Raw genomic sequence first — 24760 nt, 5'->3', positions numbered from 1 at the left:
CCCCCCAAAGCCCCAGTAGATAGTTGTATGTCATAGGTTCACATCCTTCTAGTTGCTGTACGTGGGACTCGGCCTCGGGTTGGACGGAGAAGCGGTGCCTTGGGGCGAGCCCGGGAGGCCGCCAGCATCAGAGCATGCGCACTTAACCGCTAAGCCACGGAGCCGGCCCAAGGCTTCTTTTATTGAATGTTCTTGAAATTGATCCATGTCATCACATCTATCAACGGTTTAGTTTTTTTTTGCTGAGGAAGATTTGCCCTGAGCTGACATCAGTTGCCAGTCCTCCTCTTTTTTTGGCTTGAGGAAGATTAGTCCTGAGCTAACATCCATGCCAGTCTTCCTCCATTTTGCACATGGGACACCGCCACAGCATGGCTGGTGAGTGGAGTGGGTTCGTGCCTGGGATGGGAACCTGAGCCACCAGAGCAGAGCGCGAGCAACTTTAACCCCTCAGCTGTGGGGCCTGGCCCAGTGTAGTTCTTTTTATACTCGGTAGAGTTCCATTGTGTGAGTGTACCACAGTGTGTTTATCCTTTCATCTGTGGATGGGCAGTTGAGTTGTTTCCAGTTTTTGCCTCCTATGAGTAAAGCTACTAGGAACCTTTGTGTACAAGTCTTTATGTGCAGATGTATTTTCATTTCTCTGAATAAATACTTAGGAGTGGGATTGCTATGTCATATGGTAAGTATATATTTAACTTTAGAAGAAACTACCAAAATATTTTCCAAAGTGTTGGTACCATTTTAAACTCCCCCTAGCACAAGAAGAGAATTTCAGTTGCTCCACACTTTTGTCGACACTTAGTGTAGTCAGTCTTCCAGTTTCAGCCATTTGAGTGGATGTATAGAGGTGTCTCATTGTGGTTTTAATCTGCATTTAATGACTGAAGACATTTGTATATATTCTTTTGTTAGGTGCTTGTTCAGATATTTTGCCCAATTTTTTTTTTTGTGAGGAAGACCGGCCCTGAGCTAACATCTGATACCAATCCTCCTCTTTTTGCTGAGGAAGACTGGCCCTGGGCTAACATCCGTGCTCATCTTCCTCCACTTTATGTGGGATGCCGCCACAGCATGACTTGCCAAGCGGTGCGTTGGTGTGCACCTGGGATCCGAACTGGCGAACCCTGGGCCGCCGCAGCGGAGCGTGCGCACTCAACCGCTTGCGCCACTGGGCCGGCCCCTATTTTGCCCAATTTTTAATGAGGTTGTCTGTCTTATTATTGAGTTCCAAGAATATTTTTATATAAATATTTAGGAATCAAGAGTTTTGTTAAATATATGTTCTTGTAATGTATTTCTTACTGTTTTGGTATCAGGGTAATGCTGGCCTCAAAAAATGAGTTGGGAAGTATTCCCTCCTCTATTTTGTGAATTAGTTTGTGTGTGATTAGTATTATTTTGTCCTTAACTCTTTGATGGAATCGCTGGTGAAGCCATCTGGGTCTGGAGTTTTCTTAGTGGGAAGGTTTTAATTGTGAATTTAATTTAGTATACGTGAAAGATATTTAGGTTTTCTGTTTAATTTGGTGTCAGTTTTGGTAACTTTTGACTTTCTAAGGAATTTGTCGATTTTATTTGAATTGTTGAATTTATTGGTGTAAAGTTCATAGTATTTCTTTATTATCCTTTTAATGTGTGTGTGTCCCTTCTTGTTTCCTGCTCTTGGTCATTTCTTTTTTTTTTCTTCCCTTGGTTAGTCTGGTTTATCAACTTGATTAATCTTCTAAAAGACTTGCTTTTGGTTTTTATTGCTTTTTTTGCCTATTGTTTTCTATTTAATTTCTCCTCTTGCCTTTATTATTTTTTCTTTCTACTTATTTTGAGTTTAATTTGCTCTCCTTTTAGTTAAGGTAGAAGGTTAGTTCATTTGAACCTGTCTTCGTTTTGAATATAGACGTTTAAAGCTGTCTTTTCCTGGGCCGGCCCCGTGGCTTGGTGGTTAAGCGAGCGCGCTCCACTGCTGGCGACCCGGGTTCGGATCCCGGGCTCGCACCGACGTGCTGCTTCTCCGGCCATGCTGAGGCCGCGTCCCACATACAGCAACTAGAAGGATGTGCAGCTATGACACACAGCTATCTACTGGGGCTTTGGGGGGAAAAATAAATAAATAAAATCTTTAAAAAAAAAAAAAAAAAAAAAAGCTGTCTTTTCCTCTCTAAGCAGTGCCTTAGCTGCACCTTACACACTCCTGTGTGTTGTGGCTTTCATCATCCTCTTTAAGATATTTCCAGTTTCACTTGCAGATGGTTGTTTTATCAGTGAGTCGTCTAGGAGTTTGTAGTTTAGTTTCCAGATATTTGTAAGGGGGTGGTTAGTTCTAAATATCTTCTGGTGCTTTGGATTCTAATTCCGTTGCAGTCAGAGAACACACTTTGTGTGATTTCAGTCCTTCTGAAGTCATTGAGACTTGTTTTGGGGTCCATTGTGTGGTCTCACAAAACGTTCACATGCGCTTGAAAGGATGGTGTGTTCCGTTTTTGGGTGGAGAGCTCTCTGAGTGTCAGTTCAGATTGGTTGTTGGTGTTGTTTGTATCTTCTGGTATCTTCTGGCCTGGCAGCCAGTTACTCTAAGAGGAGAGCTGACGTCTCCAGCTGTAATTTTGTCTGTTTTTCCTTTTGGTGGTGTCAGTTTTTGCTTTATGTATTTCCAATCTGTTATTACATTTACACACTTGTAGGATTTTTATATCTTCTTGACAAATTAACCCTTTTGTCATCATGAAATACCTGTCTTTATTGCAAGTGATGATCTTTGTCCCAAAGTCTACTTCATTTAATATTAATATGGCTGCTCCAGCTTTCTTATGATGAGTGTGTGCATGGGGTGTCTCTTCCCTTCCTTTTATTTTTAACCTCTTGTCTTTCTATTTAAAATGAGTTTCTCATGGATACCGTTAAGTTTGTCTTGCTTTTCCTTCTGTCTGACAATCTGTGCCTTATCATTGGAATGTTTAGACCAGTTACATTTAATGTGATTATCGAGATGTCTGGGTTTTACATCTTGTCTGCTTTCTGTTTATCTCGTCTTTTCTTTCTTTCTTCTTTTCTGACTTATTTTGGATTGGGTACTTTTTAGTACTCCATTTTATCTCCAGTATTTTTTAGGGGGCTGCTTTAAGGGTTACAATAAGCATCTTTAGGTTGTCACACTCTGCCTTCAAATAAAGTGATAGCATTTCACAGATCCTATCAGAAATGTCTTTTCCCCTCCTGACCTTTGTACTACTGTTGTCATTCATTTCATTACAACCCCAGAAACATGTTATTTTTGCTTTCAGCAGTCAATTATCTTTTAAAGTAATTAAAAATAGAGAATAATACTTATCCACATATTTTCCATTTTCGTTGCTCTTCATGCCTTTGTATACGTAAAGAGTTCTCAAACGTTTTCGTCTCAGGACCTCTTTATACTCTTAAAAATTACTGTGGACCTTAAAGAATTAAAAAAATTATCAATATATACCATATTAGAAATTAAAAACAAAATTTAAAAATATTTATTAATTCACTTAAAAATGACAGTAAACTCATTTCATGTTAATATAAACAATGTGGGCCGGCCCTGTGGCTTAGTGGTTAAGTGCGCGCACTCCGCTACTGGCGGCCCAGGTTTGGATCCTGGGTGCGCACCGACACCGCTTGTTCGGCCATGCTGAGGTGGTGTCCCACATACAGCAACTAGAAGAATGTGCAACTATACCATACAACTATCTACTGGGGCTTTGGGGAGAAAAAGGGGGGAAAAAAAAAAAGGAGGAGGATTGGAAATAGATGTTAGCTCAGGGCCAGACTTCCTCAGCAAAAAGAGGAGGATTGGCATGGATGTTAGCTCAGGGCTGATCTTCCTTACAAAAATAAATAAATAAAATTAAATTAAAAAACTAAATTAAAAACATATAAACAATATACTTTTTATGCAAAATAACTATGTTTTCCAAAAAAAATAAGTGGTGATATTTTACAGTTTTTTAAGTTTCTTTAATATCTGGCTTACTAGAAGACAGCTGGATTCTCTTACCTGCTTTTGTATTTAATCTATTATAATTTGTTGTATTTATTGAAGTATATGAAGAAAATCTGGCTTCACATAGATATGTAGTTGGAAGAGGGGAGAGTATTTTCTTAATCTTTTCAGATAATTATGCACATCTTGTTTTTTTTCTACACCAAAACTTGACAAGTGGTAGTTTCTTAAAGGTTAATTGCAATGTAGAATTTGAAGCCATTATCAATTAACTTTTTTAAAAAATTGAGATATAGTTCACATGCTATAAAATTCACTATTTTAAGGTGTACAGTTCAGTGGTTTTTAATATATTCACAAGGATGTACAGCTCCCACCACTAATTACAAACATTTTTATCACACCCTAAAAGAAACTCTGTACCCATCAGTACTCACTCCCCATCCCCACCTCCACCCGCAGACCCTGGCAGCCACTGATCTGCTTTCTGTCTCTATGGATTTGCCTCTTCTGGACATTTCATATAAATGGAATCATACAGTATATGGCCTTTTGTGTCTGCCTTCTTTCATCCAGCATAATATTTTTAACTCTCAACTATGTTGTAGCGTTATCAGTACCTCATTCCTTTTTATGACGAATAATACTTGTTGTATAGATATACCACGTTTTGTTTATCCATTCCTCAGCTGTTGGGTATTTGTGGTGTTTCCACTTTTTCGCTGTTGTGAATGATGCTGCTGTGCACATTCGTGCACAAGTTTTTGTGTGGATGTGTTTTCATTTCTTGGGTATATCTCTAGGGGTGGAATTGCTGAGCCACATGGAAACTCTTTGTTTAACTTTGTGAAGTACTGGCAAACTCTTTTCCACAGTACCATTTTACATTTCCACCCGTGTTATCTGAGGTTTCAAATTTCCACACCCTTGTTAACACTTGGTTTCTGATTTTTCGATTCTGGTCGTTCTATAGGATGTGAAGTGGTGTCTCATTGTGGTTTAGATTCACATTTCCCTGATCGCTAATGATGAGGAGCCTCTTTTCATGTGCTCGTTGGCTATTTGTAGATCTCCTTTGGAGAAACATCTGTTGAGATCCTCTGCCCATTTTGAAATCAGATTGTCTTTTTATTGTTGTAAGAATTCTTTTATCTAGTATTCTAGATGTTAGGTCAATCAACTTTTCGTACTCTGTTATATTAAAGTCCTTGTATCTTCTTTGCATTCTTCCTGGCCCTTTTACTCACCCATGGTTTTGTGACATCATACATTGGTTATTTGGAAAATTATTTCATTGAACTGTGTAGATCTTCCCAGTGTTGTCACATTTCATGATAGTGTCAAAAATTACATTCATTAGTCACCACCAGTCTAATCAGAAAATCCTTTCCATATTTGAAAGCTATCTAGCTTATGGCAGAAACATATTTTCTAAAATGTTTTTTTATTTCCAATATTTTATTCTGAAAAATTTTAAACATGCAGAAAAGTTGAAAGAATTATGTAGAGAACACTCATGTACCAACCACCTAGATTTTAGTTACCGTTTTACAATACTTGCTTTATCACTTACCCGTCCATCCATCCATTCTAATTCATTTATTTTTAAGTTTATCTAAATTGATTCTCTTTTGTGTTTTTCTTTTAAAAATCAGGTTTTCTACCCTCTTAATTTGATTTGCATGAGTTCACGTATCTGTATTCTTGTTTAATAATAAAATGTGCCTTTTCATCTGATTATAGCTTTGACCACATCCTTTTAAGCATTGATGAAGAGTATTTTTCTCCATGGTATTATTTTATAGTTGCAATTTTGATTTTATCTTTGAGTTAATAATTCCAGGAGAGAACACTTTAATTTCCAAGAAGTTTCATTGATTGTTGAAGGGGTGTACAGTTGAGCTTTCATGATTCAAGTGTACCTAGTGTTATTGGTATGGTCAGGGCACAGGTGAGCCCCCATTAGGCTCTTCAGTGGGGGTCTCAGGCAGACTGTTTATCAGCAGTTTGTTGATGGTAACGGGGCACTTGTGCTGTTTGTGCACCGTGGATGATCAGTGAGTGATGCAGTGTATTGAGCCTCTTGTGAGCTGGAAAACGTTGCACTGGCGTTTGGAGGCACGGAGTATCTCCTGGGGTAGCAGGCCGACTTTGTTCTCCACGTCGAGTCACAGAGCAGGAATCCATATATTTCTGCCTATGTGTAATTGGCCTAAATAATACCTGCATCTAAGAGTCAAGAGTTAAAACAAGTGAGGTGGGGTCTCTGGGTGATGAAGTAAAGATATGGATACCAGTGTTGGAAAGCAATTGCCTTTTTAATGCCTTTTTCTTCTACTTTAGGTAAATCTTAAAATGAGAGAGATAACAGAGAAAGAAGTTAAGTTAAAACAGCAGTTGTTGGAAAGTCCAGCCCATCAAAAGGTAAAGGGTCAATTTCAGTTCTCTGGTGTGCACTGAGTTATGTTGCCCCTGGTCTTAAAGAATCACATCATATTTACTCCTTGCTTATTCTTTATTTTTACTCATCAAGAAAGGAGCGAGTCTCCTCGATCCCCTGGCACCGGGCTGTGCAGTACCTCAGTGGTGGTGGGCCTGGCAGCTGGCTCCCCTTTTCTTCCTGGCCAGGGGTGGTCTTGTATTTAGCTTGGGAGGGTGAGGGAGATATGGGGAGGTGTTGGGAAGCTCAAGAGTAAGAGGTGACAGAGGTTGCCCAGGAGTTACTTATAGAAGTGAGCAAATGTGGAGCAAATTGCCTACTGCCAAAGGTCCCCTGACAGTCCCTTGCACTGCCCATGAGGTCCAGTGTAGCTGCTGGTGTATCTCTAAAAGCCCGTGTGAAATTCAGGGGGATGAATGTTACGTGTCTAATGAAATGATGGAGATGGTGCGTTATGCATTCCGGTCATTTCCATCCTTTTCTTCCCCTGACATTATTATTTTATTTTTTGCCAAGCACATGTGTGACTGAATCCACGTCCCTTAAACATGTGTACGACATGGCTCAGCCGTGTCTGTGATCTCTTGGCGTCCCCTTGCTCCTGGACTCCGGGGATGCCATGGGCACCACACACCAGGCCCACTTGTTAGACACCTTGTTCCTCAGACGGACACAGATGACGCACGGAGCCCCTCCCTGAGTCTCGGTTGGCCTCTGTCCTTTTTGGTGCCCAGCCTGTACGGAGTTTCCGGAGTATTCTTTGCTCCCGCAGAGGCTAGTGTTGTAGAGGTGCCTGTGACCTTCCACTTCAGTCATCTGAGAATACAGGATATCCAGGCCATGTGCACTGGGCAGATCTTCCTTCTCAGAGACATCTGCCTCTCTTGTAAACACTGTGAACGTGGTATTCCATCCCTCCAAACGTGGACCTGCCCCGCTGACGCTCCTCTCCTGCTTCCTTCCCTTGCTCCCCGAGCAGTCTCCCTCCAAGTGGTACTGGAAGTTAGTGCCTGTAAGTGAACTCCGTGCGCACCCGCTGCCATCGAGAGCCATCCTGTTGCAATCACTTGCTTCCATTAAAAATTGCTTGCACCCGAACCTGTTTCTTTTGTTCAGATGTCCTCCTTGGTATTGTTATTACACTTTCTCCAGTACGAGCGATAACCTGAATCTGGGCTGAGTAGGCTCCATAATGTGGCACTTGGGAGTTCTCAGTTGCATTTCATAGACAACACACAGAGTTTGGTTTTGCCCAATTTCTTAGGTAATTTTAAAGAGAGAGTTTTGTGTTTCTTCCTGTGGACACTTAGTTACTTCTTTATGTGATGAGAGTAAAAGTAAATGACAGGATCCACTCTCTTTTCTAATAGAAATCAGAAGGAATGATGAATAATTAATTTCTCGAATTCCTCTTTATATTTTGTTCTTTCTGATATTACCTTCCCTACTGGAGCTATTTGACAGGACGCCTCTCAGTAACTGTAGCGTGGGTCATCTGGTGAGAAAGATGTGCCCATGTGAAAGGCTGCTCGTGGACTGTGGAGAAGGACTTGGTCTCCAGTGACCTTTAAATAGAACGTTGTGTGGATTTTCCCATAAAAAGTAGGTTGGAAAGTAATGATTTGGTTCTGCAGTGCAGCTGTGCCCCACGTGGCGACCCGTTCTGCAAGCAGAACAAGTTTGTTTCACTGTTCCTATGGAAAAACACTTGGTGCTCCAAGTGGCGCATTTTAAAATGAAGTTTTGGAACACAGATCTTTTGGCATACTCCTGTGATTGCCTGTTTCCTTTAGTTTAATTATTTGGACCAGATTATCCTTGGAATTCTGTCCCGTAGGAGACACCAGGGGTCGAACTGGTAAATGAGATCCGTGTGAGCAGTGATGTGTTCTGCTTTCCAGCTGATAGATAATTTGCTTCTCTTTGAAATAGATTCATAACAAAGAAGAGGAAAGCATTTTTATGAATATTTACATCTCTTTTAGTTTTTTGAATCCTGAAGGCCAAACACTAAATATTAAAACAGTTATATGATTTAGTGAGGATATAGTCAAGAATTCAGGTGTCCTACAGGAGGTAAGGTTTCAGATGAGAGTTTTATAGAAACTGAAAATATGACCAAGAGCAGTGCCCCCTCAGGTGTCCTTTAGTTCTAGGCGCGCTGACTGCAGCGTCCAGCAAGCAGGCTAGTGAGGATAAGTACCGAGAGGTCTGGTCAGATTGGCAGGGTCACAGGTTTCCCCTTGACATGCCAGCCCAGAGGGTTGACCTGACTTGAAGATGATTCTGCAAGCTCCCTGGACCCTGTAGTTCAGTGTTTTCCCTGATTTTAAACGCATCCCATCCATCTTCAATCGAGGAACCATTTGCTTTCCTGCATGCTGTGGTCGATCACCCATGTGTGCTGTCTGTCTGTGGAGCCTGGCCTGGCGCATGCCCTCATACTCTGCATGCTGGAGCCCGTGGACTTGGCCCCCGGGACAGTGTGGGCATGTTACGTGTCGTAGCCAAGGCTGTGAGCCCTGAGAAACAAGTTAAAGTCTATGTCAAAACAGATTTTAGTGACTAATTTTAGAAGAATGTGTTAGAAAGGTTTTATACTAAATATCAGTATTGATTATTCTACCCTGTATGCTTACTGAGATCATGACTTTAAATTCCAGATTGCTGAGAGAGAGTTTTTCTTCAGGTTGAACTCTCAGAAATCCATAGTTGTTGGTATAGCTGCTGGTTTTCTTCCTCTAGTTTGTGTTTTTTATTTTCCTCTTCTGGAGAAAATGTGGCTTGCAGGAAATGCCGTATTTTAAAGCCGTATTGTGACTGTGAGTGCAGAAAGAACGAGCGTCCAGCAGGGCGTTTGGGACAGGCGCCTGTGCTGAGCCCCTTCTGGCAGTGGCAGCGGCCTGTGTGCTGTGCGCTCGGAAACTGACCTCAGTTACGGGCGCTGCGCTGAGGGGCTTGGGGCAGGTCAGACACCGTGCACATGGTTTCCCCAGAGGCAAGAGTATGGAAGCCTTGAAAAAATACTTGTTTTATATAGCACCTTGCACGCATTCAGTTTTCTGATACTTCGTTGCACTTATTAGAGGGGCTGGTTAATGTAGTGTACGAAATTTTGTCTAACGTAGTTTCTGAAATTTCTCAAAGTGTATATTAATGCTGTTTCGTATTTTTCTTAATGGCCGAGGTTAATGCTGATAATACTGTGAAAAGTAGCGGTAACTTGGGTCTTCCACACCTTAGGAGGTTCACCTTTTAACTTGTTTCTCATTCGTTTATAGTATGCCAGCTTTTGGTAGTGTAGACGTGCATTCTGCCCCCTTTCCTGTGTGTGCCAGGGCACTTGAGAGTGAGAGGGCCTGTGTTGTTAGTAGCTAATTACTGTCACTCAGTGTAGCCATGAAGCCCAGTTCCCTGGAACTTGACATATATGTTCCAGGCAAAGTATGTAACCCAGATGTTTGGAGCTTTTTCCCTACAATTGCTGTTGTTCCAGCATTGTCCAGCGGGCATTGTGTTAGTTCTAGATGTAACAGTCTGCCTGTAATGCAGCGGTAGTGAAGGCACGTCATGTGTAGACGGTTCTCGTTTCATCAACTGCAGGTGCGCTACCGCCGAGAGCACCTGTCCGCAAGGCAGCCGCCCTACTTCCCGTTGTTGGAGGATCTGATGAGAGACAGCAGTGATGGGGCTGCTCTCTTGGCTGTGGTCCACTACTACTGCCCAGAGCAGATGAAACTGGATGGTGAGTGGAGAATGCTCCCCTTGAACAGACCTAACCCCTTAAAAGGACATTATGAATACACTGATCCAAACCCTTAAAAAACCAGAAAGTAACACACTGAGTCCTTAATACTCACTGGGACACTGGCATATAGATGAAAAGAGTTGAGGATGACATGCTTATTCTTAACCTGCATTTTATCTGAGGAAGGAACTGTAGTTTGAAAGTATTTGGGTAATGTGTTAAATATTTTTGACCTTACTCGAGTCCCAGAATAGTTAGGATTTTGTCAATTCTGTTACAATTGTTTTAAAACATCTAGAACTTAGTTTGGGGATAGGAAAATGAGTGAAGAATCCAGTCTGTTTAAAAACCACTTATGAACGACTCCTCCATGCCTGGTGTTGGTGATATTGCGATGCCGTGCGTCTTTCGGAGGCGCTCACAGCCTGACGGTAGGGAGAGAGAGATGCGAGTGACGCTGTGAACAGCATGGCAGTGGATGTCTATACAGGGGGCTGTGGGAATAGGAATTCTGATTTAGGCTTTGCTGCGCACCCTCTTTCTGAGGGAGGGAGGTACAATGCCAAGAGAGTGCCCAGAATGCCACCTGATATGTGAAACATTTGTGTTAGACCCCGGCCCTGGGACGGAGCTGACATTGGTCCTGGTCCTGCTCCAAGTACAAAAATGCTGGATTCTGTAGTTTTTTTAGATAAAATAGTCTTTAAAATACATAGCTGAACTTGAAAGAAAGGGAGAAATCGCAGGTTCTAGGAGAGGGTGTCTTTGAGTGAAAAACCCGTGAATTGACAGCTGGTTGCCCCAGGGCCTTTTGGGCCTCTCATGGTCACCTGGCCTTGGGGCTCTGTGTGGTGGGAGCTTTGACCAGGACCCAGGAGTGGACAAGGACAGCTCCACCTCCCGTCCAGGAAAGAACCAGGAGGCTTGTCGGATGCCTGTGGTTGGGGAGGGGGACAGAGCTCTTTCCTGGTGGGAGGGAGGTTGAGATGAACATTGCCTGTGTGGCACTGGGGGAGTACACGTGAAATCGAGTCCAGGACTTGGGAAGCTGGTGGTCCCTGGCAGGAGTTAAAGCAGAGTTTTGCTGTGTAGGAATGCTTGCATGTGCCAGGGCACACCAGATACCCACCGAGAGCAACCACCCCACGGCCAGAAGATGAGCTTTGTGGAAAAGCAGAACCACACGAGGAAAGAGCCCTCATCAGAGCTGCAGATACAACAGACAGATTTGGACCAAGACGTCAGTGAAAAAGAACATCTGAACAAGAACACAATGTTTAAAATGATTAAGACGTAAAAGAAGAACTAGAAAACGTAACAAAGATAGGGACAGGAGTGGTACCTGTGTGCTGGAGTTTTTCCTTTATCCTTAGCACCTTTTTTTGTGTTTTCATCTCTTTTACCCTCTGCATTCTGGGTATTTTCTCAAGTCTACCTTCCGGTTCACTAATTCACTTAGTTCTTGCTTCAGTTGTATCTAGCCTGCTTCTAACCTGTCCACTAGGGATCTTAAGACAAAAGGAATTATTTGGAATAGAGAGTCGTTGTTGGTGATGAAATGACCCACAGGGGAATGTGACAGTATTGAAGCTCATTGCATCTAATAGCAGAATACCAAAATTGATATTTTAAAAAATGACAGAATTACGGGGAGAGATGAACAGAGCCACACTCATAACTTACATTGCAGGAACTGATGGAAGAAGCAGGTAACGAGAGTCAGGCCGTGGAAGATCCGAACACAGAATTAACAAGCTTGGTCCCGGGCACCAGGCGTTATGGAATATGCTCTTTCAAAATAAATAGTCACGGAAGTATTTACAAAAATGGACTTGAGTAAGGCCACAGAAGAAACTTCAACAGATTGCAAAGAATTCATACTTTTCCCACAATGCGGTAAAACAAGAAATGAGTAACAAAAACATGCAACCTCTGTTTCTAAACCTCTCAAGTCTTTAATGCTTAGAAACCAAAGAAGATACTTTCAGTATTGCATGGGTCACAGTGGGAGTCATAGTAGAATTTTCTAGTCTGAGATCTAGACGGACTGGGATTTTCTGTCTGTCTTGTTCACTGGCACATCCAGCCCTCTGAAATAGTGTCTCGGACAGGCTGGTGTGCAGTAGATACTTGTTGAATAAGTGAGTGGACAGCATACGTGCCAGAACTTGTGGATGCAGCTCAGAGTGGCCAGTAAAGGGCCACTTGTAGCCTCAGTGCATATTCTGGAAAAGAAGAAATTTTTAAAATTAGTAAACTAGGTTGAACTCAGTGCATTAGAAAAGAACATAGACGTAAACCCAAAGAGAGTTGAAGGAAGGAAAATGAAGAGTAGTTTCCTGTCTCCTTCACTAGTCAAAATCACTCCAGTACAAGGAAAAGAAGGAACTGAATTGCAGATTCCATCTTGGAGGAAAGTGGGAGACCTCTGGACTCTGAACAACAAGCCCCCTAATCAAAGAGTGCTGAAAGGAGGGCAGAGGAGGGCGAGCCAGAGGAGCAAGCCGCTCCTTCTGCAGAATCCTGGCAAGGCACCAAACGGGCATGCCAAGGACGGTGGGGGACAGCCGTACTTGGCGGGGGTTCTTTGAAAGTTGGTTGGAAGGGCAGTGAGAGCCCAGGTCCCCCTTGTCTTCTGTCAGGCAGTGATGACGTCCTCCCCACACACCCACAGGAGATGGGGGCACACTCTTGAGGGGAACTGAGCCAGGCGAGCTCTAGTCTCAGACCCCACTCACAGAGGTGGAAAAGGACAAGGTGATACACTGAAATCAGGGCTTTTATGTAAAATCCTTCATGCTGGAAGATGAGCCTGGTTCTCCCTCCCATTTGTCTGCCCCAGTAAGCCGCCTCCTGCTTGGCTCCGTGATGCCCATCTGCCTGCGTTCAGAACAGGAAAGGATTCTTCTCTATGGAAACTGGCCTTGGACAAAAGACCCACAGCCATGAGACAGCTGGCCCCCCACACAGTTGCCCTGCAGTGAGGTCCCCTTCTTAATGCCTCGTTATTAACTCTGGGCGGCCAGAGATCCCCTGATGTTTGAGGAAAGCCGCTGACCTGGACAAGAAGCCGGACAAAGAGACCAGGCAGGCGAGCAGGAGAAACATTAGAGATGAGGGGTCTGTGAACCGAGAACGGGGTGCTGGACCAGCGCGTCTGAAAGAGAAAATTAAATAAGTATGTACAAAATAACCAGACAGAGACAGGCTCTGGGAAATAAAACATGTGGTTGCTGAAATGGAAGAATTCACTGAAGTGCTAGATGACAGAGTTGAAGAAATCTCCCAGAAAGTAGGTCTGAAAAGCAAAATGGAAAATGAGGGAGAAGAGGTGGAAAAATGAGAGGCTCAGTCTACAGAACAGAGAAGATGGGAGAAGAACTTACCTAAGAAAAGTACAGAAAATGCCCTGAGGACACTTGAGGCCAAGCGTTAGGACCGTGGGGAGCCAGCATGATTAATGAGGAAGGGCCACAGCAGAGCACGGTGCAGTCAGCTCCACAGCTCCTGGGACAGAGAGGGGATCAGTCCAGTCACACACACACAGGACAGGGATCTGGACCACGGCTCGGCAGTGCCCCCAATCCCGGGGAGCGCGATTGCCCCCCGAGTGCCTGATCACCCAGGGGCGGGAGAGAGGCTTGTTTGGAAGTGCACCGTTGGGGTTCTGAGCACAGTATTGGGGTGCACTGCAGGGATGTGCCCCCCCCCCCCCGGCCCCGAGGCCAGGCCCGGAGGGAGGCAGGTGGGCCGGCCCAGTGAGGAAGCGAAGGGGTGTTCAGAGTAACAAAGGATGTGAAAAACTGAGGCAAGTATTAAATCTAGGAAAACCAGAACGTTCTACAAGGAGTAGAAGCAGAGACGTTCTAGCTCAGCTGTGGAAATGGTTATGTAGCTATTAACACGAGACTCATCTAGATTTCCTCACACATCCTGCCCGGTGATTCCAGCAGGAGTCTGGGGGTGGGTCTCAGAGGGCCACGTGAGCTCTCGTCATCCTCTGCCATAACTGCAAGTTGTGGGTGATGTCCCTTAGTGACAGGCTGGGAGCTGATGTCCCTCGGTGACGAAGGCCGTGTCTCTTATGGAGGTGATGGCCAGGCCAGAGGTAGAGGACGGATGGGGGGACATGGGGTAAGGCTGGGCAGAGAATTGCTGTTTTTCTTAATAAGCTTTTTTTCATATTGTTTGGCTTTTTAAAGATTTCATGTATTTTGTTAAAATAAAAATTTAAAAATTTTAGGTAAACTCAAAAATTAATAAAATAGAAAACTTGAAAGTTTTAGAGAGAATGTGTAAAACAAAGCTTAATCTTGATCAAGGAGGAGGGCAAAGATAAAGAATATAGTGGCGAAGAGGTTATAAATACAGATTTTAGTGGACACTAAAATAAATACTGAGAGTATTGTATGTATGTATGTATTTGTATGCTGCATACATTTGAAATGTTGATGAAATGGACAGTTTTCTGTTGAACCAAGAATAGATGGGCATCCTAAATAGACCCATAACTACAAAATAAGTGGACTGAGTAGTCAAAAGTCCATCCCTACAGATGGGCTTTTTACTGGGATGTTGTATCAGCTCTCGAGGAATTGACAACTCCTGCGCTGTATAAACCGCCCCAGAGAAGAGGACGAGGTGCAGTGCCCCAGCTCTTTGGAAGAGGGATTATTCCCTGACGCCAGGAGTGGAGTACGGCAGGAAGAGTGTAGGCTCACTGTCCTTATGACTGTAGACTGGAAACCCAGGAATTGAGCAACTGAACATGTTCTGTACGATCGTCACAGGAGGTGCAGAAGATGGTCTGTTAGAAGTCACTGGCTCACTTGTGACGGACACTCCTCACCTGCTGGTGACTTGATCTGACCCCACAGAGGTTCTTGACCCAGACGGCCACGGACCTTTGTGTTCTGACCTTGGGTCCTTATGAGCCAGGGCACCAGGGCGGGAGGGAGGGAGGAGGAGCCTTGGACCAGCCCCGGAGCACCTGGCAGGCTGCTATCCACCTGCCCTGCACTCGGGTATCAGCTCATTGTGAGTGTTGTGGACAAAAGAAGACCTGTTTGTAGTACTTGGGAATAAACTTAACAAAAAAGATGTAAGACCCATGGAAAAATGATAAACTTTTCTGTACTTGGAAGAAGAGAAACTGTATTCTTAGGTGCCTAAAATCAGTAGAAACATTGCAGTTTTCCCAGATTGTTCATACATTTATTGCCAGTCTAATGAATAATTTTCTTTTAGAGAAATTGACAGGGAATGTAAAAATTCATGTGGAAGAGGAAAGGCCAAAGGGAGAAAATTAATGTTTTGTAACATTTGTTTTGATATGAGTTTAAATTGACAGAAGCACGTACAGGGAATTCCTGCCTGCCTTTACCCAGATTTTCCAGTCGTTATGTGTTGTCCCATTGTGCTGTATTTCTCTCTCTCCACACCCTTTGAGATACTTGGAGAACAAAGTCGTTCTCCGAACACCACAGCTCTCAGGAAGGTGACGTGAGGCAGCACGAATCCCGGCCCGTTCACGTCCTGTCAAGCGTCCCTGTGACGTCCGTTGGGGCCGTCACTCCCAGACCAGGTCCAGTCCGGCATCACTCACCACGTGGCTGTCATGCCTCTTCATGGTTTCCTGTAATCTGGAGCTGATTCCCAGCTTCTCATAGTCTTTCCTGACCTTGATCTTTTCTAGGAGTGCAGGTCATCTAGTTTGTTGAACGTCCAGTGTTTCCTCCTGATGAGATCCAGCGTATGCATTTTTAGCGAGAATACCACAGAAGTGACGTGTCTTCCAGAGCGTCTGGTCGGGACATCAGGTTGCTGTGCCCAGGGTCAATGCACTAGCTTTGGTCACTTGGTTCAGGAGGCGTGTGCTGGGTTTCTCCACTCCGGCATCACTATTTTTTGCTTTATGATTAATTAGTAGTTTAGGGGAGAGGCTTTGAGACTATATAAACATCCTGTTTCTCACCAAACTCTGACCCACGAGTGGTATCATCTGTTGGGAGTCTAGCTGTTCTTTTCTATTTACTAGTGAGCATTCCACTGCAGGGAGAGCTTTATCTTCTTTCTGCTTACCTCTTGATTCATGTGAGGATGGTCTCATGGATCTTATTATATTCAGTGGATTATAATCCGTTACCTTCATTCTTCTGTTGCCTAGATTGTCCCTGATTTCAAGCAAGTTGATTTTGAAGAATAAGAGCGTAGAGTCTTTGCTCTACAAAGACCAAGCTTTGTTTGACTTTGTGTTAGCTAACCCAGTGAGGTTTGAGTTCCTAGGAGCTGTGCAGAGAAGCCTGAACAGTGACGCTCTGTGGGGAACCTGGTGCCTGTGAGGTGGCCCACAGCTGACAGGGAGAGGGAGGACTGGCTAGTCCAGAATATGGGGACACGTGGGAAATAGGGTGAGATCTCACCCTACGTGAGACAGAAGCCCCTCTCCTTGGATGAGAGACCTAAACCCAAAAAGCAAAATTTAAGAACTTTGAGAAGAGAATATTGGAAAATGTTTTTTTCCATTTCTGATTTCTTTTACTTGTAACCTTTGGAAACTAATCACGTGAAACTACAAAATTAGCAAATGTCTTGAAATCTGTATATAAAACATAAATTGCCTCTAATTTCAAACTCTCATTTATTAGTGTACCACTCAATCTTAGAAAAGAGGGGGTGGCTTCTAAGATAGTGTTATACCATTCTTTACAAAAGGAAACTGTTCCTTTTAACTTTACACCCAGCCCACACCCCAATTTCAAAACACATCATTTAATTGTCTTGGCCAGGACATTTCCAAGACAAGATTTTATGTTTCGCTCCCTCAGCTTCTGGCTATCAGGAAACCCATGCTTTCCTCTAGGAGCAGAGTTTGGTCCTCCCCTTGCAGTATTCTTCATCCTCGTCTTTGCTCCTGGAGGCAGTTCCTCTGGTTCACTGTCTTTGTCTTCATTAAAAGCTGTTGCTGCGGAGAGGGTTTTTGGAGCGAGAGTTGGAAGTTTCTTTAGGCTCGCTGGGTCCAAGTTTGGCGGATATGGCAGAGGCTTTCCATGTCGTCTGGCTTCCTGTGGCAAATCCAGACCTGGAGACCTTTGCAGGCTCTGTTGGGAGGTCTGCAGCTGCTGCTTCAGCCCATCGCTTCTCAGTGCTGCGACTGGAACTTCCCCTCCATCGCTCCGGCAGCTGCAGCTCACTGCGGCTTCCTCCTGCCTGCCTTCCCGCCCACCATTTTCCCCGCCACCAGTAACATACGTTTATGGCTTTGGTGTTGGGGTGCATTACTTAAATTATAAAAAAGCACAAATAATAGAAAAGATGCTTATATTTAACCATAATAAAATTCAGTATAGTAACAAAGGAATGTCAAACAAAATTACATGATGAAACTATATGCATGAAAAAATATTTGCAACAAATGTAAATTGATAAAGAATCGTCACATTCCTTTTGTAACAGTAATATGTAAAGAATTCCTACCAATCAATAAGAAAAAGACGAACAACCCAGAGGCAAGGTAAGAACGGGCTTTTCACGGAAGAGGAAGTGAAGAGTGAAAGCACCCCAGTCATCGGGGATGTGCCATTTCAGAAAGGGGTATTTCACGCCCATCAAATTGGCAAAAATTAAAAGGCCTGATCATGCCGAGGTGGAGGTGGGGAAGGAGCAAGCTCCAGAATTCTTGTGTGGCCTGTGAACAGGTGTTGGCCAAGTGTGAGGAACATAGCTCGTGGCTGCCCAGCCCCTTCTCAGAGTGTGCAACTGCGGAGAGTGCACACAAGTTTGGTTTTTACAGCATTTTTCATGATGGTGAGAATTGTGGAATACTGTATAGTGGTTAAAATGAATGACTGCACTCTACCCACATCCACATAGATCTATTTGGAAACATAATACTGAGTTTAGGGGAAAAACAGGCTGCAAAATAGGCGTAGTTCGTTATCATTGAGCCCAGTCTATGGTGTACTGTTTATGGGTACATTGCTCATGGACCCAGACCATGTGTGATGAAAAGGCTGACACAGATGGCTTCAGCACCATCTGTGATATTTTGTCACTGAAAGAAAATGAGATCAGATAAGGTGTGATGTTGGTATCTGGGTAGAGGGTACATGGGAGTCTCATCTTTTTATTTGCAGTATTTCCTAATCAAAATTTTAAAAAAGGAAACGTTTCTTAGTAATATAGATGTACACAATTGCTCAGCTTATGACAGGTTTCTCTGGAGAAGGAGTAGGGCTGGGGCGCTGCACAGGGCGGGAGTGGTAAGTGAATCTGAGGTGCTGTGAGTCTAATTTGTGCACACGTCCAAACCCTTGAAGATGATTTATTCTTAGAAATAAAGTTATTTTAAAATAAGTTATATTTCTCAAATCCGTTTGTTTTATATTTATTTATTTACAGGCAAAATTAACTTAAGTCCTCAATACAGCGACTTATTTTCTTGTCTTGAGCTGAGTCCAGCTGTCCTAGTGGTTCTTGTCTGAGAGCTGCTCCGCCTCCCCCCACAGAGCACTCAGACTCTTGGGACTTGATGCCTGTGCTGGAGTTCACTGATTGCTGGCATCCTGCAAAGCAGCATAAAATGGAAAATGGTCCTGCCCCAGATGCTAATAGCCAGCAGTCCCCACCTCTTTCACGGAGGAGACTTTGCTGTGCTTCGTCTCCTGATTTTTGTGATGAGTAATATTCCTGTGTTGTTCCTTGGATAAGCCTGACATTTCCCATTTTATCCTCCCTGCTGCTCCTTTGTAGTCATGGAGATAACCTCATGCAAAGGATTTCTGGTTGATGAGAGAGTCTTGGTTAAACATTAACTAGCTTAATGCAGCAAGGTCCTTTTATAAACTGAAAGGTGATTGTTACTGTCCATTTTGGAAGCACAGTCTTAAATATTATGTAATTTGTGTTATGCTTTTTAGATGTTAACGATTCAATACAGATCTTGGAGATTTCTCAGATCTTTCTCTTGAGTGTTTTATTTCTATATTTAGTATTACTTGTAATACTTACTGTAATTTTTAAATCTCTTAATGTTGTTACCTTTTAAAATATCACCACTACCTTCATTTAAAATGTTTTTCAGTTCAGAATTTTATATGTCTATACACATACTTATGAAGCAGAATATCTTTATAATAAATTGTAGTTTTCTTTTTATCTGTTAGATATATGCTTGAAGGAGGTAACGTCGATGGCTGACAGTCTGTATAATATTCGGCTTCTGAGAGAATTCTCAAATGAATATCTTAACAAATGCTTTTATCTCACCTTAGAAGATATGCTGTATGCTCCCTTAGTGTTGAAGGTAATAATGAATTATTAAACACACATTTTTAAAACTGTGTATGAATAAGCTATTTATTGTGTCCTTGGTTTTTTTTTTTTTCTTTTAGCCGAATGTTATGGTTTTTATTGCTGAACTATTCTGGTGGTTTGAGAATGTCAAACCAGATTTCGTTCAACCCAGGGATGTTCAGGAGCTGAAAGATGGTGAGTGACAAAGTTTCCATAAAATGATAGCCGTTTCCTCTGAGAGATTCCAAATATAATCCTCAGAAGGTGTCCTTAATTGGCTCCTAACTTTTTGTACTAAACGGTGTTTAAGTTTAAATGGTTTCTTTAGGGGTGCAGAGACTGTGTTGTTGTCTTAGCTCCCTGTCTGGCGCTTCTCTGTTGTGGTCCCTGGCGGTTACCTGAAGAGCTTTTCCACGCTGTCCAGCGCTGGGCCTATCCTTGTCTGGAAGGATCAGAATCCAAGGGTCAGCAGGGTCGTTGGAGAAGAGCTTCCAGGTGGTTCTGATGTCCTTCCTCGGTGAGGAAGCACAGCTCTTCTCTCCTCTATGATGGCTGTTCTCACCCTCCACAGTTCTTACTTTTTGCCCCTAAAACAAGGCAGAAAAAAATCTGTGTTTACCATAGAGTAGAATAATCTTCCAGCCTTGAGAATCATAAAGCTTTAAGAAGATAATATGGGAGAATGTCTGGGGCCGGCACGGTGGCATAGCGGTTAAGTTTGCACGTTCCGCTTTGGCAGCCCAGGGTTCGCTGGTTCGGATCCTGGTCATGGACCTGCTCATCGCTCATCAAGCCATGCTGAGGCAGCGTCCCACACAGAAGAACTAGAAGGACCTGCAACTAGGATATACAGTGATGTACTGGGGCTTTGGAGAGAAAAAAGAAAAAAAAGAAGATTGGCAACAGATGTTAGCTCAGGGCCAATCTTCCTCAAAAAAAAAAAAGGGGGGGAGAATGTTTTTGTGTCCTCGTGATTTCTTATAAAGAGTAAAAAATAGCTACAAGAGAAAAGATTGATAATTCAACCACATTAAAATTAAGATTTTTTTTTGTTAAAAGATGGTAAAAAAAGTAAAAAAAAGAAATCAACTAGCTACAAGGGGGAGAAGATACTTGCATCACCTACAATGGGTAACTGGTATCCAGAATATGTGAAAAGCTCATTCATGTCAATAAGAAAAAGAGAAACCAATAGAAAAATGAGTAAAAGACTTGAACGGGTACTTCTTGAAAGTAGGACTCCAAATGCCCAATAAACTTATGAAAAGATGCTTAGCCTCATTAGTAATGAAAACAAAAGTGATACACAGATCCACCGCCACCAAATTGGCAAGGCAGACAGTGGAACCGTGCGGGTGCTGGGGAGGTGATGAAGGCATTTCTCTACCCTTGTCACACACTCCCGCTCAAGAACCATGGCATCTCCCCTTGCTTGAGAGGCCGTTAGCCTGCTTTGCCTCTCCCAGTTGGGCCCTGTCCTGGTACCTGCGTAGCGTACTCTCCTTCCCACAGGTGTCCCGTGAGGTCATGCTCCACATGCGCCCACTTGACTGTGCCTCAGACCTCACTGTGCTTTCCCAGGAGTCTCTGACTCCCTCCCTCCTGAATCCACTTAGCAGGCGTGTATTGAGCAGTAGCTGGGAGCAAGCGCTCTGGCCGGCTGGTACTGGACGTACAGATGTGAACAGTCCATTGGAAAGCAAAGCGTGGTTAACTGTAGAACATTGTGACATGTGCTGTGACCTGGGGGAATTGACCTCCGAAGGATGGGTCTTATTTTTTAGAAGTGGGGAGGGAGGCTCGGAGGCATCAGTGCAGGGAAAGGGAACAGCATTCGCGAAGCTGCCGGCGCCTACAGTGTCTTGTTTGTGACCTTTCTTCTTGCCTGCTGACCCTTGGGAAAGAGGAGTCGGAAACGCCCAGAAAGTGGCTGTAGATATGGTTCACTCTGGGATGTGCCATGACCAGCAGGTCTCATGGTCACGGGCCCACTTGTGCACCTCCATTCTGTAAGGTGTGTCCTCGGTCTGACGAGTGCTGTGTGGGGTCCTGTACATCGATCTCGTGCTCCCTGTAAGCTGTTGGCTAGATGTGTGGCTGAGCCCTGTGCACAAGAGAGGCAAACACTCCAAGCAGAATATGGCCCGTCTTACCAAAAGGAATTGCTGGTGCTCCAAGAGTGGGCCCAGTACCATTGGCATGCCACTGAGTGGTCAGTTGGACTCCATAAGGCCTGGTGCCGCACTAGATGCTCAGCCTTGGCCCCTTGGGAGCCTGGTAAGTGGGAGTCGGTGCCTTTAGCCTCCCATCCATAGGTCCGTCCCTGCCTTTGGCCACTTCACATGTGTGCCACCCATTGTGCCAGCGTGGCAGTGGCTGATGACAGGCTGGCTGGCAGCAGCAAGCAGCGTCTGTCTGCATTTTGAGTCGACCTGTCTGTTAGCCAAGCTTAGGCTTTTCTTCTTCCGTCACCTGGCTGTCAGGGGTCCCCATGTGGCTCCTGATAGGAGCTGGGAGGGTGCTGGTGTGCTGGTAGATGACGTGCAGCTTGTGGCCTTGGGCCTGCATAGGCTCAGTCTTGGGCTGCCGCTTCTGTCTTACGATGAACTGCTGACAGGCGGCTCGCCTTTGTGACTGGGAGTGTCTCACAGGACTCCGCCTGTGACAGATAATTCTGGACACAACGGTCACTTGGTGCCCTGTGAGCAAGGCACTTGGTCTCTGTCACGCCCAGTACACGCCAGGGCTTGTTTGTGAAGGTGTGTGGTTCTTTGTGGCAGGCAGCATGGCCCTGCTCCAGAATCCCAAGGTCCTGCTCTGTGTTTCTCCCACTGGGACTTGTCTTAGACCACATGGCTCTTTTCCCGCCACAGAGACCTGGAATGCAGAGAGTCTGCTGGACTCTTTGGCTTGGGCCTGCAGAGGAGCTGTTTCCTGCTTCGTGCCCCATTCAAAGCCTCTGTGCCACTCAGCCGGAGCAGTACTCCACGTACACAGTGTGCTGCCTCCAGAACCCTCCTCCCCAATGAGAGGTGTGGGATGGCCTTTGGATGGGATGATCTGGCATGCCCCCGACCACTGGACCCCTAAACATTTTACTGGTATGGCAAGCCCCTGAGTCTCTGTCCAGGCATGGTGTGGCTGGTTCTCTGCTTAGGGTCTCAAGGGCGAGATGAGCGTGTTGCCTGGGCCAAGTTCTTGTCTGGAGACTGCTTCCAAGCTCATTCCTGTTGGCAGAATTCAGTTTCTTTTGGTTATAGGACTGAGGTCCCGTTTCTCTGCTGGCCATCACAGGGACCACTCTCGTTCAGCACCTGGAGATGGGAGGTCGCTGCATGTACCTCTGGCAGGGCAGCTACACTTTGGCCTTCTGCTTGGCTGACTTTGGCCAGGATCCATCTGGTTTCTTCGGAGTGGTCTAGGAAATTAAATGGAGATACAGGGGCCATACCGGTTTGTCCTTTAGATCCTAATGTCCCCCATCCCCTGGATGGGATAAGTTCTGATTTTCCATCTTGGCTGGGGAGGGGCGGGGCCGTTTCCAAGGCTCCCTTCAGCCTTCCCAACACCCAGTGTGGCTGTTGTATCAGCTGCCAAATATGTTTATCCCAAGTGTACATTTGGAGAGTGGGGCGTGACCACCGGCTGGTGGACCCACTGGCAGCTGGACCTTGGCCAGGCCTTCACTTCTCCGCTCTGACGGGCCATGATTATGCTTTGGGTCTCCGAGTTCGATACCAACTCGGCCTGCGTCCAACAGTCTGCGACACGTTAGGTGCCCCTTTTCCTAGTACACGGGCATCTGAGTAGATGGTGTCTGTCCCTGTGGGAAGGGCAAGGCTTGTTGCCATGGGCTCTTGCCTTAGTGTTGTGGGTTCTGGCTCCTGGTGACTCTTCTCTAGTCACTTGGTTCCAGGTGCAAACCCTGGCTCAGGCCCAGAGACGGGGCATGGAATAGTGACTTTCTATAGGGAGGACTGCCCTCAGCACGCCTATCACCCATCCTTGGTTTATTCTCATGGGACAAGTTGACCAGGACCATCTTGTGGCCGCTCGTCTGCTTTGCCCCTAGGGCAGCTGGGTTCCATTCTCATTCCCACGACTCTTTGCAGCCAGGCTGCATGGCTGCCTCTCCTGCCATGCAGGCCATTACGTAAGTCCACGTGGACTCTGCTGGATCGAGCAGCTGCCTGGCCTCCCAGTGGCAGTGATTGTAGGCAGCCCTGGTGTGCTGAAGAGGGTGCCCCTCATGCCTCTGTGTGCCCCTCGGCATTCTGTAGCGTATTGGCTGTACCCCGGCAGTCCTGGTAGCTCCTCTCACTTGGCGAGGGCTGTGCTATGAGTCCGTGCACACCGTGCGCCGGGGTCCCTGCTGAGTTGTGTATCTTCGAGTCCTCCCAAGTCAGCACACTCTTCCTGACCCGGGCCTGCCCCTGGCTGCTGCCCGTCCCTGCTGCTGCACCCCGGTGGCCTCTCCTCCATGTCAGGCCCAGCGCATGCTGTAGGCCTGGTGGCCGAGAGGGAATGTAGGACAGGTCCTGCAAGGGCACACGTCATCTTTCGAAAGGCCTCTGCATGTCTCTAAGCACGGTGCTGGGGGAGTACTGGCTCTTAACAGGGAGGGGCACCTTCTTCTGCAGGGTCACAGAGTTCCAGGGAATCTGGGAATTTCGAGGTTTTCAAGGCCCAGAAGTTCCTGTCTCATGTGTCAGGATCCGTGTAGTAGTCTCCCTGGCAGCCAGCTTCTCTGACCCTAGTCCGGGGCTCGGCCACAGCTGCAGCAGAGCATAGCTCTGTGTCCTCCGCCCTCGTTCCAGCTCTTGGCCACCTGGTGCTGTCTCAGTCTTTCCTTCTCTGTCTTCTTGAGATCCAGTGGGCTCAGTGCAGCCATCCAGTCCCGTCATTCTGGAAGCTCCCTCCCCATGTTCACATCATGTCAGCCACTGTGTCTCCCCTGCTGGTCACCCCCAGTGGACTGCCACCTGTACCAGGGCTGTCTGAGCTCCAGCTGCCATGCTGCTGAGTCCTTGTTGCCAACTGGGTAGTGAGGGTCCAGCTGCTGCTGCTTTGGACCGCCCCTTGCACCACCTGTCTTGGGGCAAGTCTCTGGGGAGCCGGCTCAGAGATGGGGTTCCCGTTCAGAACTGGAGCTACGGCCCAGCCTGACCTCCTCACCCAACCCCATGGGGACTTGAGCCGAAGTGACCACTAGGGTGGTTGGTCATACACTGGGCCCAGACGACCAGGCCTTTCTAGAGCCTCTCAAGGAGGGGCTGAGCAGCAAGGGGTCCTGGGCAGCTCTGCCAGTAGA

General features: G+C 45.4%; 1 protein-coding gene across 6 annotated transcripts in view; it reads left to right on the top strand.

Moving 5' to 3' along the window:
• Positions 1 to 24760, top strand: part of CAMSAP1 (calmodulin regulated spectrin associated protein 1) — a 66770-nt gene that overhangs the window by 26265 nt on the left and 15745 nt on the right. For all 6 annotated transcript variants that reach the window (XR_015548902.1, XM_087418769.1, XM_087418770.1 and 3 more), the window contains 4 exons: positions 6311 to 6391; positions 10011 to 10152; positions 19320 to 19459; positions 19548 to 19644. Coding sequence is in view for 5 of the 6 variants with exons in the window: in XM_087418769.1 (XP_087274895.1) it covers positions 6311 to 6391; positions 10011 to 10152; positions 19320 to 19459; positions 19548 to 19644 (460 nt within the window). In the remaining variant the exon portion in view is untranslated. The remainder of the gene's footprint in view (positions 1 to 6310; positions 6392 to 10010; positions 10153 to 19319; positions 19460 to 19547; positions 19645 to 24760) is intronic.

Source organism: Ceratotherium simum, chromosome 29 (genome assembly GCF_057802395.1).
Source record: "Ceratotherium simum simum isolate JZ-2026a chromosome 29, ASM5780239v1, whole genome shotgun sequence".
NCBI lineage: Eukaryota > Metazoa > Chordata > Mammalia > Perissodactyla > Rhinocerotidae > Ceratotherium > Ceratotherium simum.
Note: the sequence above shows the minus strand (reverse complement) of the source record. Positions and strands in the feature narration are given on the sequence as shown.